At 42.4% G+C, this 17,010-nt stretch overlaps 1 protein-coding gene across 1 annotated transcript in view; it reads right to left on the reverse strand.

Annotated features, from left to right (window-relative positions):
• Positions 1–3,388: 3,388 nt before the first annotated feature.
• LOC120029347 (pantothenate kinase 3-like) overlaps positions 3,389–17,010 on the reverse strand; it is a 77,176-nt gene continuing 63,554 nt past the window's right edge. Inside the window, exons 4-7 of the mRNA XM_038974579.1 lie at positions 7,481–7,657; positions 5,153–5,276; positions 3,597–3,722; positions 3,389–3,448 (exon numbers count right to left, since the gene is read on the reverse strand). Coding sequence (XP_038830507.1) covers positions 3,389–3,448; positions 3,597–3,722; positions 5,153–5,276; positions 7,481–7,657 — 487 coding nt within the window. The remainder of the gene's footprint in view (positions 3,449–3,596; positions 3,723–5,152; positions 5,277–7,480; positions 7,658–17,010) is intronic.

Raw genomic sequence — 17,010 nt, forward strand, 5'->3', positions numbered from 1 at the left:
CAATCCCCCCCCTCTCCCTGACAGCATCAACAATCACCAATCCCCTCTCTCCCTGACAGCATCAAGAATCACCAAACCCAGCGTCATCCAGGTTAGGGTTTGGACAGGGTAGACCTTCACTGTAAATAAGACTTTGTTCTTAACTGTCTTGCCTAGTTAAATAAAAATACAAATAAAGAATCACCAATTAACACGTCTTAATAGCTTCACAAATTTATTCATTTCAGAAAATAACTTAAATTCCAGAACATACACATTGTGCACAGCATATTTCCAGTGTTCCTTTTCTTAAGTTGCATTTACACAGGCAGCCCAATTCTGATCTTTTGCCCCAATATTGGCAAAACATCTGATCTGATTAGGATCAGAATTGGGCAACCTGTGTAAACGTAGCCTTAGACACAGTAAAGAGGTTAGACATTGCATTAGCAGAAAGGATTTCTGGCGGATATATTTACAGGTACAGTACATTCAGATCAATATAAAAGGTCCGTCCTATCAGATCAGCGTGATAAAAAGGCCCGTCCTATCAGATCAGCGTGATAAAAAGTCCCGTCCTATTAAGCTTTCCAGACTATAGACGGTGTTGTTTAAATATCAGCAGAAGAAACTCAATAAAAAATAAATTCTCAAATCAAAAGATAAACCAGTTTGCATAATTCTTAAGATTACAAAACAAAATCTTTGAACAACCAAATCACTTGCTTGTTTTAGGGTTATTGGCAGAATTTGCAGCATTGCTAGAACATTAAAAAATATAGAGATTAATACAGAAGCTACTGTATAGCATGTTCTCTGATCGTTATCAGGGATCAAACTGCTGTTCATTAACACTAACGAGGGTCAAGGGATACCACTAAGGCTTCTCCTGTTCATTAACAATAACGAGGGTCAAGGGATACCACTAAGGCTTCTCCTGTTCATTAACACTAACGAGGGTCAAGGGATACCTCTGAGGACTCCAAATCACTCAATAGAGCTTTATCATGGGCTTAAAGCAGATGCACGAGGCAAATGTCCTTGTGCTGTGGCAAGTAATATTCCTTGTACACACTTCTGTACCAACAGAGCTCTTACATGATACAGATTTGATGGCTCCAATTCATGAGCTGCATACACTATGTAAATACTAGAGGAAGAGGAGCTTCATATTGAGCCATGTAAACATACTAAAACTGACTCGAAGGGCAGTCATATATTCACAAGGCTTCAATACCAGACTTGTAGGTAGTCATCAGGAGTGTCTAATACATTGATGTAAAAAAAAAATATATATATATATATTTTAACTTGACTCAATTTAACTTGGCAGGAAATTTGAGGTTTGTAAGTACAGAGAAACGTCTTTACGTAATATTACGTTCTCACAGCACAGGGACGTCAGTTACTGACGCATCTTTACAGGACGTTGGTTTTCAGAGGCTTGAGGTGTTTCAGCACTTCATTTTATCACATCAGTAGTTATTACACTTAAATAAATATAATATACATTGGGACCTGCTATTGGGAGTAAATATAATATACAAATCTGCTATTGGGGAGCGGGGAGGGGGGGGTCATAAATATTGAAATGGTAATCCCAAAATTTAACCATTGATCCAGACTAGTACCAAGGCCTATTGTCAATTTCGCAGGAGCATGCATGCAAATGTGAACAGGGGATGCTTGCAATAACTCTGAGCCAAAAACAACAAACGATACAGAAAACCACAAAATGAACATTTGAAAAATCATCCCCCCTCAAAATTAAAAATAAATAAAATAAAGATCTTTATGAAATCAAGTCAGAATCCCATGCAGTTGAATGATACCATCTACTAACCCGACTAAACTCCATGTTGCAGTGGAACTCTGACTTCACATAGGTCTAACTGGAGCCTTCACAAAGAACCACACTGAACCCGTAAACACTTTACATGAAGAAGTAGGGCACGGAAACATAGTTCTACTAAAAAACAAAAAGGCAACAAAAACAGGTTTGAGGTGAGAAGTGAGTGGCACAGAGTAGCCAGTAAGTAAACTGCTACCCAGTTTGACAATGGTGCCACCTGATAGGCGGAGGCCATTAACCAACAGGGAGAGGAGGAAGGCAAAAACAGAACATTCTGTGATGTCATAATAAGGTTGAGACATTGGATTCTAACAGAGGAGGTTCCAACGTTTTAGGAGGTCGTTAATGATGGACGCAATAAATGGGCTGTTTCTTAGTTATTGCTGCTGTTTGAAATACCTAAGCCAACAGGTAAAACATGTCTAGTGTAATGGTCCTTCATTTTTCTAGCTACAAGCACATTCACATTGAACAGCTTTAACTGATGTATAAAACAAGAAAATTGATAGCAGCTATGGGAATTGCTTTGGGGGCCAAAATAGAGATTTTCTGTCAAAACTGCAGGTAATAAACCCTTTGCACTGGGTGAGAAACTCCCACACCGACATAAGATAAAATCACTATGTAGACTAACTGCTGCCAGTAGTTATGTACCTCTCTTACAAAATACGTTAGATAAAACACCACAAAACAGTCCTTACTAGGCAATTCAAACACTAGGCGATTCTACATCACCACTGGCTGTAGAGTGGGTGTCGTCATGGTCCGAGGTTTGGAGAAGATAGGGCACACTTTCTTAGTGAGATAGGCAGGTGTGAAACAAACAGAAGTGGACACTTGTACTGGACTGGTAATGCAGCATCTCAAAATAACCAAAGTATCAAGATCGTAACATATATCTGAACCTGACAGACGTACCAACAGAACTTCATCACTAAAAGAGACTAGAGACTAGAGAGTTTGAGGAGGCTGGTGAACCAAGGGTTTATAACACCCCATATCTGTTAACCATGATGGGTTAATAAAGCTAAGATGAATGTGCCACAAGCGACAGAGGACAGTGGACCCTCGTTGTGACACGCTGAATTAAAAAGGGCCAGTCAATTATGATGAATCAGCCTCTTTGGTCCCTTCATTTGATACAAATGGAACTAAACCCCTTTCCCCCTTTTTCACAAAGATGGACAGAACAGCAGCAGACAAGGCAATATTCATATGTTGAGAGAAACTCCCTTTCCTCTATACCGAAGACTGCAGACTCCTGTCACACAGGTCAAATCTCAGCAGGTTTTGGCTTTAGTGCACTCTAGAACTACGAAAATAGATATTTACACACAGTACCAAGAACTAACACCGTCTCTGTGACCCTTAGCACTTACCTGCCACCCAGGGTTCATGACCTGAGACATTACATTAGCTTTATTAAAACCTCTATTTGAGGGGATTTTAGGGAAGAGATATTAAAAGATATTTAGAGTTTAAACTATTAAAATGGCTTTTTCCAGTTTCCTGTAACGGCTTGTCGGCAGCTTCTTGAGGGATGACATGGGCATGTCATCATGGCTCCTCAGACGACTTTAACAGCTCCAGGAATGCCCCAACCGCGCCAAAATATCCCTACAGAAAACATACAACGTGGTAAAATTAGGTATTATTACTAATACTCAAATTATGAAATCTGGGAGCTACGGGGGTAGAGTTGACAACTTTGTTTACATTCAGTCTGACAGAATCTAAATCTTCCAACTCAAATCAAGTGTTGTACCTCGTGTTCTAAGAACAAGGCCTTCAGTTGTCCTTTGGACCAGAAGTCCATGGCGTAGGCCAGCAGCTTAGTTGACACCGTGTTGATACGTAAGAAATTCCCAACAAACACAACTCTCTCGATTTTCTGAAAGTGAAAAAATGTCATAGTAGTGGCATCATTTTAATGCAAAACATGTCATGTATCCAAAACATACAGAGACAGTCAATACACAGCTTATAACAGAACTCCAGAAACATTGTTTAAAAAAAAAAATAGTTTTATGTAGTTCTGTCCTTGAGCTGTTGTCTATTAATGTTCTGTATTATGTCATGTTTCGTGTAGTGGACTCCATGAAGAGTAGCTGCTGCTTTTGTAACAGCCAATGGGGATCCTAATAAAATACCAACAGCCAATGGGGATCCTAATAAAATACCAACAGCCAAATGGGGATCCTAATAAAATACCAACAGCCAAATGGGGATCCTAATAAAATACCAACAGCCAATGGGGATCCTAATGAAATCCCAACAACCAATGGGGATCCTAATAAAATACCAACAGCCAATGGGGATCCTAATAAATAAGTACTCATGATTACCACAAAGTGGAGCTAAAAGTCTGCTGTACTTCCCCTGTTATCAGTGTACAAGGCCAGAGCTGAGAAGTCAGCTGGTACAGTATCTGTACTGTTGTGTCGCCGTTGAACTGAACTGCCTTGCACTTATTTTCCTGTCTGTACTATCACTGACACTACATTTTTAAAAAGCAGCCCCACATCTGAGTGATCTTGTAGCAGGTGTGTGGTAACGTCAAATAAAAGAGAAACCTGCACACTGCTCTTTGCTAGTATCACTTGTTTTATTCGAGCTTATGTGTCGGGCCTTTTGGCCTTTTGTCAGAACTATCACTATTAGAGAGAGATCACGGACACTAAAACATTGTTGCTTGGCAATAGAGTATTCTATACTGTAGTTCAGGCTTTTGGAAAAAGGTCTACGGGCCAGATGGTGGTGGCAGAGCTGAAGTTCTGTGCGCTTGAAAGCCCTGTACAATGCTGCTTAATCACCACGCCACAAGGAAACACTGTAAAGAAGCTGAAAGCATACAGAAAACCACCCAAAAAAAAGACTGAAATGTGGTCGTCTCACCTAGCTACTGTTACAGTATTGCTTCCGTTCCTCTCCTTGCCGCCAACCTGGGCTCGAACCAGGGACCACCTGAACACGTCATCAACTGCCTCCCACGAAGCATCGTTATCTATCGCTCAACAAAACCCACAGCTCTTACAGAGCAAGGGAAACAACTACTTCAAGGTCTCAGAGTGAGTGACGTCATCGATTGAAACGCTACTAGCGCGCACCGCTAATGAGCTAGCCATTTCACACCGGTTACACTACCTTAAGATGAATACACTGACTTAGTCACTCTGGAAAACTGACTCCGATGTAAAAAATTGTAAATACAAATAAGCCCTTTAGACAACGACTTCTCCTGAAAACAAAACGTGAAGTGAAAGTGAAAGTGAATGAATATTAATATGATGCGAACTGCAGGGAGAATGTTTGTGCGGTTACCTCGTTGACGGCACACATGCGTGCGATGGAACCTATGTTATTGGTGATGGTGACCAGCATCGCCCGCGCCAGGTCCTCTTTGCTGATGGAGTCTCGTTTCTGCTTGCTCATCATGTGGCCAAAGCTGTGTGTTAAAAGAACAAACGCATAACATAAGAATCACAGGAACTTCTATTAGGAATCAACAAAATTCAGACCAGTGATAAAGATCACTTCTGGGACAAAGACACTGTTACTTAACCTACATTGCACCTTGTACTGTGTAGTTGTAGCTTATATCCGTGTGCTTTTACAGTTCATTAACTACCATAACAATTACATTTATGGTTAAATACACATACATATATATAAAGAATGTATGTATGTATACATACATACAGTTGAAGTCAGAAGTTGACATACACCTTAGCCAAATACATTTAAACTCAGTTTTTCACAATTCCTGACATTTAATCCTAGTAAAAAAAACCTGTCTTAGGTCAGTTAGGATCACCACTATTTTAAGAATGTGAAATGTCAGAATAATAGTAGAGAGAATGATTTATTTCAGCTTTTATTTCTTTCATCACATTCCCAGTGGGTCAGAAGTTTACATACACTCAATTAGTATTCGGTAGCATTGCCTTTAAATTGTTTAACTTGGGTCAAATGTTTCAGGTAGCCTTCCATAAGCTTCCCACAATAAGTTGGGTGAATTTTGGCCCATTCCTCCTGATAGAGCTGGTGTAACTGAGTCAGGTTTGTAGGCCTCCTTGCTCGCACACGCTTTTTCAGTTCTGCCCACAAATTTTCTATGGGATTGAGGTGAGGGCTTTGTGATGCCCACTCCAATACCTTGACTTTGTTGTCCTTAAGCCATTTTGCCACAACTTTGGAAGTATGCTCATTGTCCATTTGGAAGACCCATTTGCGACCAAGTTTTAACTTCCTGACTGATGTCTTGAGATGTTGCTTCAATATATCCACATAATTTTCCTTTCTCATGATGCCATCTATTTTGTGAAGTGCACCAGTCCCTCCTGCAGCAAAGCACCCCCACAACGTGATGCTACCACGGTTGGGATGGTGTTCTTCGGCTTGCAAGCATCCCCCTTTTTCCTCCAAACATAACGATGGTCATTATGGCCAAACAGTTCTATTTTTGTTTCATCAGACCAGAGGACATTTCTCCAAAAAGTACGATCTTTGTTCCCATGTGCAGTTGCAAACCGTAGTCTGGCTTTTTTTAATGGCGGTTTTGGAACAGTGACTTCTTCTTTGCTGAGTGGCCTTTCAGGTTATGTCGATATATGACTTGTTTTACTGTGGATATAGATACTTTTGTAACTGTTTCCTACAGCATCTTCACAAGGTCCTTTGCTGTTGTTCTGGGATTGATTTGCACTTTTCGCACATTCATCTCTAGGAGACAGAACGCGTCTCCTTCCTGAGCGTTATGACGGCTGCGTGGTACTATTGTTTGTACAGATGAACGTGGTACCTTCAGGCATTTGGAAATTGCTCCCAAGAATGAACCAGACTTCTGGAGGTCTAGAATTTCTTTTCTGAGGTCTTGGCTGATATCTTTTGATTTTCCCATGATGTCAAGCAAAGAGGCACTGAGTTTGAAGGTAGGCCTTGAAATACATCCACAAGGTACACCTCCAATTGACTCAAATGATGTTAATTAGCCTATCAGAAACTTCTATAACCATGACATAATTTTCTGGAATTTTCCAAGCTGTTTAAAGGCACAGTCAACTTAGTGTATGTAAACTTCTGACCCACTGGACTTGTGATACAGTGAATTATAAGTTAAATAATCTGTCTGTAAACAATTGTTGGAAAAATGACTTGTGTCATTCACAAAGTAGATGTCGTAACAGACTTGCCAAAACTATAGCTTGTTAACAAGAAATTTGCAGAGTGGTTGAAAAACGAGTGTTAATGACTCCAACATAAGTGTATGTAAACTTCCGACCAGTCAAAAGTTGACACACCTACTCATTCCAGGGTTTCTCTTTATTTTTTTTTCTACATTGTAGAATAATAGTGAAGACATCTAAACTAGGAAATAACACATATGGAATCATGTAGTAACCAAAAAAAAAAAGTGTTAAATCAAAATAAGTATATATTTTAGATTATTTAAAGTAGCCACCCTTTACCTTGATGACAGCTTTGTACAGTCTTGGCATTTGACTGATTTCCTTCAATATTTCAAATTGTTGCATGTTGCATTTATATATTTTTGTTCAGTGTATATATATATTATCATGGTTGATATAATGGAACATATATAACACATATCCAGTATAATGTCCCAGTACTGAGTGGTCCCTCCTTCACCTGGAGGCCACAGCAGATCCTTGGAGGCTGAAGCGCTCATAGTCTCCTCCGTAGATATCCCTCACCAGCTTGTCCACATTGCTGCTGTCGCCTCTGCTAGCCATATCCAGAGCCTCTTCAAACGTCTCACAGCCAGTCAGCAGGCAGCACAGGCCCAGGAACGTACCCCCACCAAGACTGAGAGGAGGACAGAGAAGGGATCAGTGGGCACATTGACATCAAATCGTAAAATGTTTGACATTTTTTAGTTACACACATGCATGCTTCAAGTTACGGTTTCGCCCCCTCGTGCTGGGGAAGGGTCATGGAAAGTGGTTCTGAATGAACATACAACAGTGGCCTAAAAAGGAGTCCCCTCTCAGCCTGAGACAGAGAGTGCTTGTGGGGGTAGGCAGAACAGGTCACAGTGGAACTGTCAGCTGACCCAAAGCCCTCAGGAACTGTCACAAGGCCAAGGAACTGTCACTTAACCCTGACTTAACCACAGCCAAGTTATCCTTTTCAGTGGTGTAAATACTTAAGTAAAAATACTTTAAAAAGTACTACTTAAGTAGTTTTTTTAGGGTATCTGTACTTGGACTATTTATATTTTTTGACAACGTGTACTTTACTCTACATTCCTAAAGAAAATACATGTGCTTTTTATTCCTTACATTTTCCCTGACACCCAAAGTACTTACATTGTGAATGCTTAGCAGGACAAGACAATGGTCAAATTCACACACTTATCAAGAGAACCTCCCTGCTCTTCCCTACTGCCTCTGATCTGGAGGACTCACTAAACCCAATGCTTCATTTGTAAATGATGTGTTGGAGTGTGACCCTAGATATCCGTAAATTTAAAAAATTTAAAATAAAATGGTGCCGTCTGGTTTGTCTAATATAAGGAATTTGAAATGATTTATACTTTTGATACTTAAGTATATTTAAAAACAAATACTTTTAGACTTTTACTCAAGTAGAATTTTATTCTGTGACTCACTTGAGTCATGACAATTATGTTATTTTTCCACAACAGATCCTTTTGCCAACCCAACCCTGGTCAAGTTAACCCTGGTCAAGTTAACCCTGGTCAAGTTAACCCTGGTCAAGTTAACCCTGGTCAAGTTATCCTTTAATTAACCAACCTAACTCCGACTTAACCATGACCAAGTAATCTTTAAACCAACCTAAGCCTCACTTAACCATGACCAAGTAATCCTTAAACCAACCTAAGCCTGACTTAACTCTTTCAAAGAAGGATAACTTGGCCGTGGTTAAGTCAGGCTTAGGTTGGTTTAAGGATAACTTGGTTAACGTAAAGCTTAAAAATGACAAATACCAGCAACATTTCAGTTTCATCCCTGTGACATTTTCTATGTAGAGATGTTCCAAGGTTGAACTGATGTAAATATAGACTGTCCCTGTGCAACGAGCAGACAGACAGTATCTACTGTCTAGGGAACATGGTAAATATAGACTGTCCCTGTGCAACGAGCAGGCAGACAGTATCTACTGTCTAGGGAACATGGTAAATATAGACTGTCCCTGGTAAATATAGACTGTCCCTGTGCAACGAGCAGACAGACAGTATCTACTGTCCAGGGAACATGGTAAATATAGACTGTCCCTGTGCAACGAGCAGACAGACAGTATCTACTGTCTAGGGAACATGGTAAATATAGACTGTCCCTGGTAAATATAGACTGTCCCTGTGCAACGAGCAGGCAGACAGTATCTACTGTCCAGGGAACATGGTAAATATAGACTGTCCCTGTGCAACGAGCAGGCAGACAGTATCTACCGTCTAGGGAACATGGTAAATAGACTGTCCCTGGTAAATATAGACTGTCCCTGTGCAAAGAGCAGACAGACAGTATCTACCGTCTAGGGAACATGGTAAATATAGACTGTCCCTGTGCAACGAGCAGACAGACAGTATCTACTGTCCAGGGAACATGGTAAATATAGACTGTCCCTGTGCAACGAGCAGACAGACAGTATCTACCGTCTAGAGAACATGGTAAATATAGACTGTCCCTGTGCAATGAGCAGACAGACAGTATCTACCGTCTAGGGAACATGGTAAATATAGACTGTCCCTGTGCAATGAGCAGACAGACAGTATCTACTGTCCAGGGAACATGGTAAATATAGACTGTCCCTGTGCAACGAGCAGACAGACAGTATCTACCATCTAGGGAACATGGTAAATATAGACTGTCCCTGTGCAACGAGCAGGCAGACAGTATCTACTGTCTAGGGAACATGGTACATATAGACTGTCCCTGGTAAATATAGACTGTCCCTGTGCAACGAGCAGGCAGACAGTATCTACTGTCTAGGGAACATGGTAAATATAGACTGTCCCTGGTAAATATAGACTGTCCCTGTGCAACGAGCAGGCAGACAGTATCTACTGTCTAGGGAACATGGTAAATATAGACTGTCCCTGTGCAACGAGCAGGCAGACAGTATCTACTGTCTAGGGAACATGATAAATAAAGACTGTCCCTGGTAAATATAGACTGTCCCTGTGCAACGAGCAGGCAGACAGTATCTACCGTCTAGGGAACATGGTAAATATAGACTGTCCCTGTGCAACGAGCAGGCAGACAGTATCTACTGTCTAGGGAACATGGTAAATATAGACTGTCCCTGTGCAACGAGCAGGCAGACAGTATCTACTGTCTAGGGAACATGGTAAATATAGACTGTCCCTGGTAAATATAGACTGTCCCTGTGCAACGAGCAGGCAGACAGTATCTACTGTCTAGGGAACATGGTAAATATAGACTGTCCCTGTGCAACGAGCAGGCAGACAGTATCTACTGTCTAGGGAACATGGTAAATATAGACTGTCCCTGTGCAACGAGCAGGCAGACAGTATCTACCGTCTAGGGAACATGGTAAATATAGACTGTCCCTGGTAAATATAGACTGTCCCTGTGCAAAGAGCAGACAGACAGTATCTACCGTCTAGGGAACATGGTAAATATAGACTGTCCCTGGTAAATATAGACTGTCCCTGTGCAACGAGCAGACAGACAGTATCTACTGTCTAGGGAACATGGTAAATATAGACTGTCACTGTGCAATGAGCAGGCAGACAGTATCTACTGTCTAGGGAACATGGTAAATATAGACTGTCCCTGTGCAACGAGCAGGCAGACAGTATCTACTGTCTAGGGAACATGGTAAATATAGACTGTCCCTGGTAAATATAGACTGTCCCTGTGCAACGAGCAGACAGACAGTATCTACTGTCTAGGGAACATGGTAAATATAGACTGTCCCTGTGCAACGAGCAGACAGACAGTATCTACTGTCTAGGGAACATGGTAAATATAGACTGTCCCTGTGCAACGAGCAGGCAGACAGTATCTACCGTCTAGAGAACATGGTAAATATAGACTGTCCCTGTGCAATGAGCAGACAGACAGTATCTACCGTCTAGGGAACATGGTAAATATAGACTGTCCCTGTGCAATGAGCAGACAGACAGTATCTACTGTCCAGGGAACATGGTAAATATAGACTGTCCCTGTGCAACGAGCAGACAGACAGTATCTACCATCTAGGGAACATGGTAAATATAGACTGTCCCTGTGCAACGAGCAGGCAGACAGTATCTACTGTCTAGGGAACATGGTAAATATAGACTGTCCCTGGTAAATATAGACTGTCCCTGTGCAACGAGCAGGCAGACAGTATCTACTGTCTAGGGAACATGGTAAATATAGACTGTCCCTGTGCAACGAGCAGGCAGACAGTATCTACTGTCTAGGGAACATGGTAAATATAGACTTTCCCTGGTAAATATAGACTGTCCCTGTGCAACGAGCAGGCAGACAGTATCTACCGTCTAGGGAACATGGTAAATATAGACTGTCCCTGTGCAACGAGCAGGCAGACAGTATCTACTGTCTAGGGAACATGGTAAATATAGACTGTCCCTGTGCAACGAGCAGGCAGACAGTATCTACTGTCTAGGGAACATGGTAAATATAGACTGTCCCTGGTAAATATAGACTGTCCCTGTGCAACGAGCAGGCAGACAGTATCTACTGTCTAGGGAACATGGTAAATATAGACTGTCCCTGTGCAACGAGCAGGCAGACAGTATCTACTGTCTAGGGAACATGGTAAATATAGACTGTCCCTGTGCAAAGAGCAGACAGACAGTATCTACTGTCTAGGGAACATGGTACATATAGACTGTCCCTGGTAAATATAGACTGTCCCTGTGCAACGAGCAGGCAGACAGTATCTACTGTCTAGGGAACATGGTAAATATAGACTGTCCCTGGTAAATATAGACTGTCCCTGTGCAACGAGCAGGCAGACAGTATCTACTGTCTAGGGAACATGGTAAATATAGACTGTCCCTGTGCAACGAGCAGACAGACAGTATCTACCGTCTAGAGAACATGGTAAATATAGACTGTCCCTGTGCAATGAGCAGACAGACAGTATCTACCGTCTAGGGAACATGGTAAATATAGACTGTCCCTGTGCAATGAGCAGACAGACAGTATCTACTGTCCAGGGAACATGGTAAATATAGACTGTCCCTGTGCAACGAGCAGACAGACAGTATCTACCATCTAGGGAACATGGTAAATATAGACTGTCCCTGTGCAACGAGCAGGCAGACAGTATCTACTGTCTAGGGAACATGGTACATATAGACTGTCCCTGGTAAATATAGACTGTCCCTGTGCAACGAGCAGGCAGACAGTATCTACTGTCTAGGGAACATGGTAAATATAGACTGTCCCTGGTAAATATAGACTGTCCCTGTGCAACGAGCAGGCAGACAGTATCTACTGTCTAGGGAACATGGTAAATATAGACTGTCCCTGTGCAACGAGCAGGCAGACAGTATCTACTGTCTAGGGAACATGATAAATAAAGACTGTCCCTGGTAAATATAGACTGTCCCTGTGCAACGAGCAGGCAGACAGTATCTACCGTCTAGGGAACATGGTAAATATAGACTGTCCCTGTGCAACGAGCAGGCAGACAGTATCTACTGTCTAGGGAACATGGTAAATATAGACTGTCCCTGTGCAACGAGCAGGCAGACAGTATCTACTGTCTAGGGAACATGGTAAATATAGACTGTCCCTGGTAAATATAGACTGTCCCTGTGCAACGAGCAGGCAGACAGTATCTACTGTCTAGGGAACATGGTAAATATAGACTGTCCCTGTGCAACGAGCAGGCAGACAGTATCTACTGTCTAGGGAACATGGTAAATATAGACTGTCCCTGTGCAACGAGCAGGCAGACAGTATCTACCGTCTAGGGAACATGGTAAATATAGACTGTCCCTGGTAAATATAGACTGTCCCTGTGCAAAGAGCAGACAGACAGTATCTACCGTCTAGGGAACATGGTAAATATAGACTGTCCCTGGTAAATATAGACTGTCCCTGTGCAACGAGCAGACAGACAGTATCTACTGTCTAGGGAACATGGTAAATATAGACTGTCACTGTGCAATGAGCAGGCAGACAGTATCTACTGTCTAGGGAACATGGTAAATATAGACTGTCCCTGTGCAACGAGCAGGCAGACAGTATCTACTGTCTAGGGAACATGGTAAATATAGACTGTCCCTGGTAAATATAGACTGTCCCTGTGCAACGAGCAGACAGACAGTATCTACTGTCTAGGGAACATGGTAAATATAGACTGTCCCTGTGCAACGAGCAGACAGACAGTATCTACTGTCTAGGGAACATGGTAAATATAGACTGTCCCTGTGCAACGAGCAGGCAGACAGTATCTACCGTCTAGAGAACATGGTAAATATAGACTGTCCCTGTGCAATGAGCAGACAGACAGTATCTACCGTCTAGGGAACATGGTAAATATAGACTGTCCCTGTGCAATGAGCAGACAGACAGTATCTACTGTCCAGGGAACATGGTAAATATAGACTGTCCCTGTGCAACGAGCAGACAGACAGTATCTACCATCTAGGGAACATGGTAAATATAGACTGTCCCTGTGCAACGAGCAGGCAGACAGTATCTACTGTCTAGGGAACATGGTAAATATAGACTGTCCCTGGTAAATATAGACTGTCCCTGTGCAACGAGCAGGCAGACAGTATCTACTGTCTAGGGAACATGGTAAATATAGACTGTCCCTGTGCAACGAGCAGGCAGACAGTATCTACTGTCTAGGGAACATGGTAAATATAGACTTTCCCTGGTAAATATAGACTGTCCCTGTGCAACGAGCAGGCAGACAGTATCTACCGTCTAGGGAACATGGTAAATATAGACTGTCCCTGTGCAACGAGCAGGCAGACAGTATCTACTGTCTAGGGAACATGGTAAATATAGACTGTCCCTGTGCAACGAGCAGGCAGACAGTATCTACTGTCTAGGGAACATGGTAAATATAGACTGTCCCTGGTAAATATAGACTGTCCCTGTGCAACGAGCAGGCAGACAGTATCTACTGTCTAGGGAACATGGTAAATATAGACTGTCCCTGTGCAACGAGCAGGCAGACAGTATCTACTGTCTAGGGAACATGGTAAATATAGACTGTCCCTGTGCAAAGAGCAGACAGACAGTATCTACTGTCTAGGGAACATGGTACATATAGACTGTCCCTGGTAAATATAGACTGTCCCTGTGCAACGAGCAGGCAGACAGTATCTACTGTCTAGGGAACATGGTAAATATAGACTGTCCCTGGTAAATATAGACTGTCCCTGTGCAACGAGCAGGCAGACAGTATCTACTGTCTAGGGAACATGGTAAATATAGACTGTCCCTGTGCAACGAGCAGGCAGACAGTATCTACTGTCTAGGGAACATGGTAAATAAAGACTGTCCCTGGTAAATATAGACTGTCCCTGTGCAACGAGCAGGCAGACAGTATCTACCGTCTAGGGAACATGGTAAATATAGACTGTCCCTGTGCAACGAGCAGGCAGACAGTATCTACTGTCTAGGGAACATGGTAAATATAGACTGTCCCTGTGCAACGAGCAGGCAGACAGTATCTACTGTCTAGGGAACATGGTAAATATAGACTGTCCCTGGTAAATATAGACTGTCCCTGTGCAACGAGCAGGCAGACAGTATCTACTGTCTAGGGAACATGGTAAATATAGACTGTCCCTGTGCAACGAGCAGGCAGACAGTATCTACTGTCTAGGGAACATGGTAAATATAGACTGTCCCTGTGCAACGAGCAGGCAGACAGTATCTACCGTCTAGGGAACATGGTAAATATAGACTGTCCCTGGTAAATATAGACTGTCCCTGTGCAAAGAGCAGACAGACAGTATCTACCGTCTAGGGAACATGGTAAATATAGACTGTCCCTGGTAAATATAGACTGTCCCTGTGCAACGAGCAGACAGACAGTATCTACTGTCTAGGGAACATGGTAAATATAGACTGTCACTGTGCAATGAGCAGGCAGACAGTATCTACTGTCTAGGGAACATGGTAAATATAGACTGTCCCTGTGCAACGAGCAGGCAGACAGTATCTACTGTCTAGGGAACATGGTAAATATAGACTGTCCCTGGTAAATATAGACTGTCCCTGTGCAACGAGCAGACAGACAGTATCTACTGTCTAGGGAACATGGTAAATATAGACTGTCCCTGTGCAACGAGCAGACAGACAGTATCTACTGTCTAGGGAACATGGTAAATATAGACTGTCCCTGTGCAACGAGCAGGCAGACAGTATCTACCGTCTAGAGAACATGGTAAATATAGACTGTCCCTGTGCAATGAGCAGACAGACAGTATCTACCGTCTAGGGAACATGGTAAATATAGACTGTCCCTGTGCAATGAGCAGACAGACAGTATCTACTGTCCAGGGAACATGGTAAATATAGACTGTCCCTGTGCAACGAGCAGACAGACAGTATCTACCATCTAGGGAACATGGTAAATATAGACTGTCCCTGTGCAACGAGCAGGCAGACAGTATCTACTGTCTAGGGAACATGGTAAATATAGACTGTCCCTGGTAAATATAGACTGTCCCTGTGCAACGAGCAGGCAGACAGTATCTACTGTCTAGGGAACATGGTAAATATAGACTGTCCCTGTGCAACGAGCAGGCAGACAGTATCTACTGTCTAGGGAACATGGTAAATATAGACTGTCCCTGGTAAATATAGACTGTCCCTGTGCAACGAGCAGGCAGACAGTATCTACCGTCTAGGGAACATGGTAAATATAGACTGTCCCTGTGCAACGAGCAGGCAGACAGTATCTACTGTCTAGGGAACATGGTAAATATAGACTGTCCCTGTGCAACGAGCAGGCAGACAGTATCTACTGTCTAGGGAACATGGTAAATATAGACTGTCCCTGGTAAATATAGACTGTCCCTGTGCAACGAGCAGGCAGACAGTATCTACTGTCTAGGGAACATGGTAAATATAGACTGTCCCTGTGCAACGAGCAGGCAGACAGTATCTACTGTCTAGGGAACATGGTAAATATAGACTGTCCCTGTGCAAAGAGCAGACAGACAGTATCTACTGTCTAGGGAACATGGTAAATAGACTGTCCCTGGTAAATATAGACTGTCCCTGTGCAACGAGCAGACAGACAGTATCTACTGTCCAGGGAACATGGTAAATATAGACTGTCCCTGTGCAACGAGCAGACAGACAGTATCTACTGTCTAAGGAACATGGTAAATATAGACTGTCCCTGTGCAACGAGCAGGCAGACAGTATCTACTGTCTAGGGAACATGGTAAATATAGACTGTCCCTGGTAAATATAGACTGTCCCTGTGCAACGAGCAGACAGACAGTATCTACTGTCTAGGGAACATGGTAAATATAGACTGTCCCTGTGCAACGAGCAGGCAGACAGTATCTACTGTCTAGGGAACATGGTAAATATAGACTGTCCCTGTGCAAAGAGCAGACAGACAGTATCTACTGTCCAGGGAACATGGTAAATATAGACTGTCCCTGTGCAACGAGCAGGCAGACAGTATCTGTCTAGGGAACATGGTAAATATAGACTGTCCCTGTGCAACGAGCAGACAGACAGTATCTACTGTCTAGGGAACATGGTAAATATAGACTGTCCCTGTGCAACGAGCAGACAGACAGTATCTACTATTGATTAATTGACTGACTTTATAAAATCACCCGGCAGTGCTATTTGCAGAGTTAGCTCCAGGTAAATGTTTCAATTATTCAGCCATTCCTGAACCTGCAACCAAAAACAAGCTACATATGGACAGTACCAAAACTAATGATCTAATGATTCTGTCTCTTCGTAGTAAAGAAGAGAGTTGTAAATGATTGTTTTTCTCTGTAATCTCTGTTGGCATTACATGGTATGATGATTCTCTCTCTTTTTAAATGAGGAAAACTACAAATCTGGGTCTTTTTGAAGATGACAGTTCCTTTCTGTACAATGACTCCCCACATGCCAGAAAATAACTCACCTGGGAAAACCCAGTCCATTGACGATCAGTAAAAATGACTTTGGACTGTTGTCAAAGCATGTAGATACTGTATAAAACCAATACAA

The sequence above is a fragment of the Salvelinus namaycush genome, chromosome 35 (assembly GCF_016432855.1).
Source record: "Salvelinus namaycush isolate Seneca chromosome 35, SaNama_1.0, whole genome shotgun sequence".
Lineage (NCBI taxonomy): Eukaryota > Metazoa > Chordata > Actinopteri > Salmoniformes > Salmonidae > Salvelinus > Salvelinus namaycush.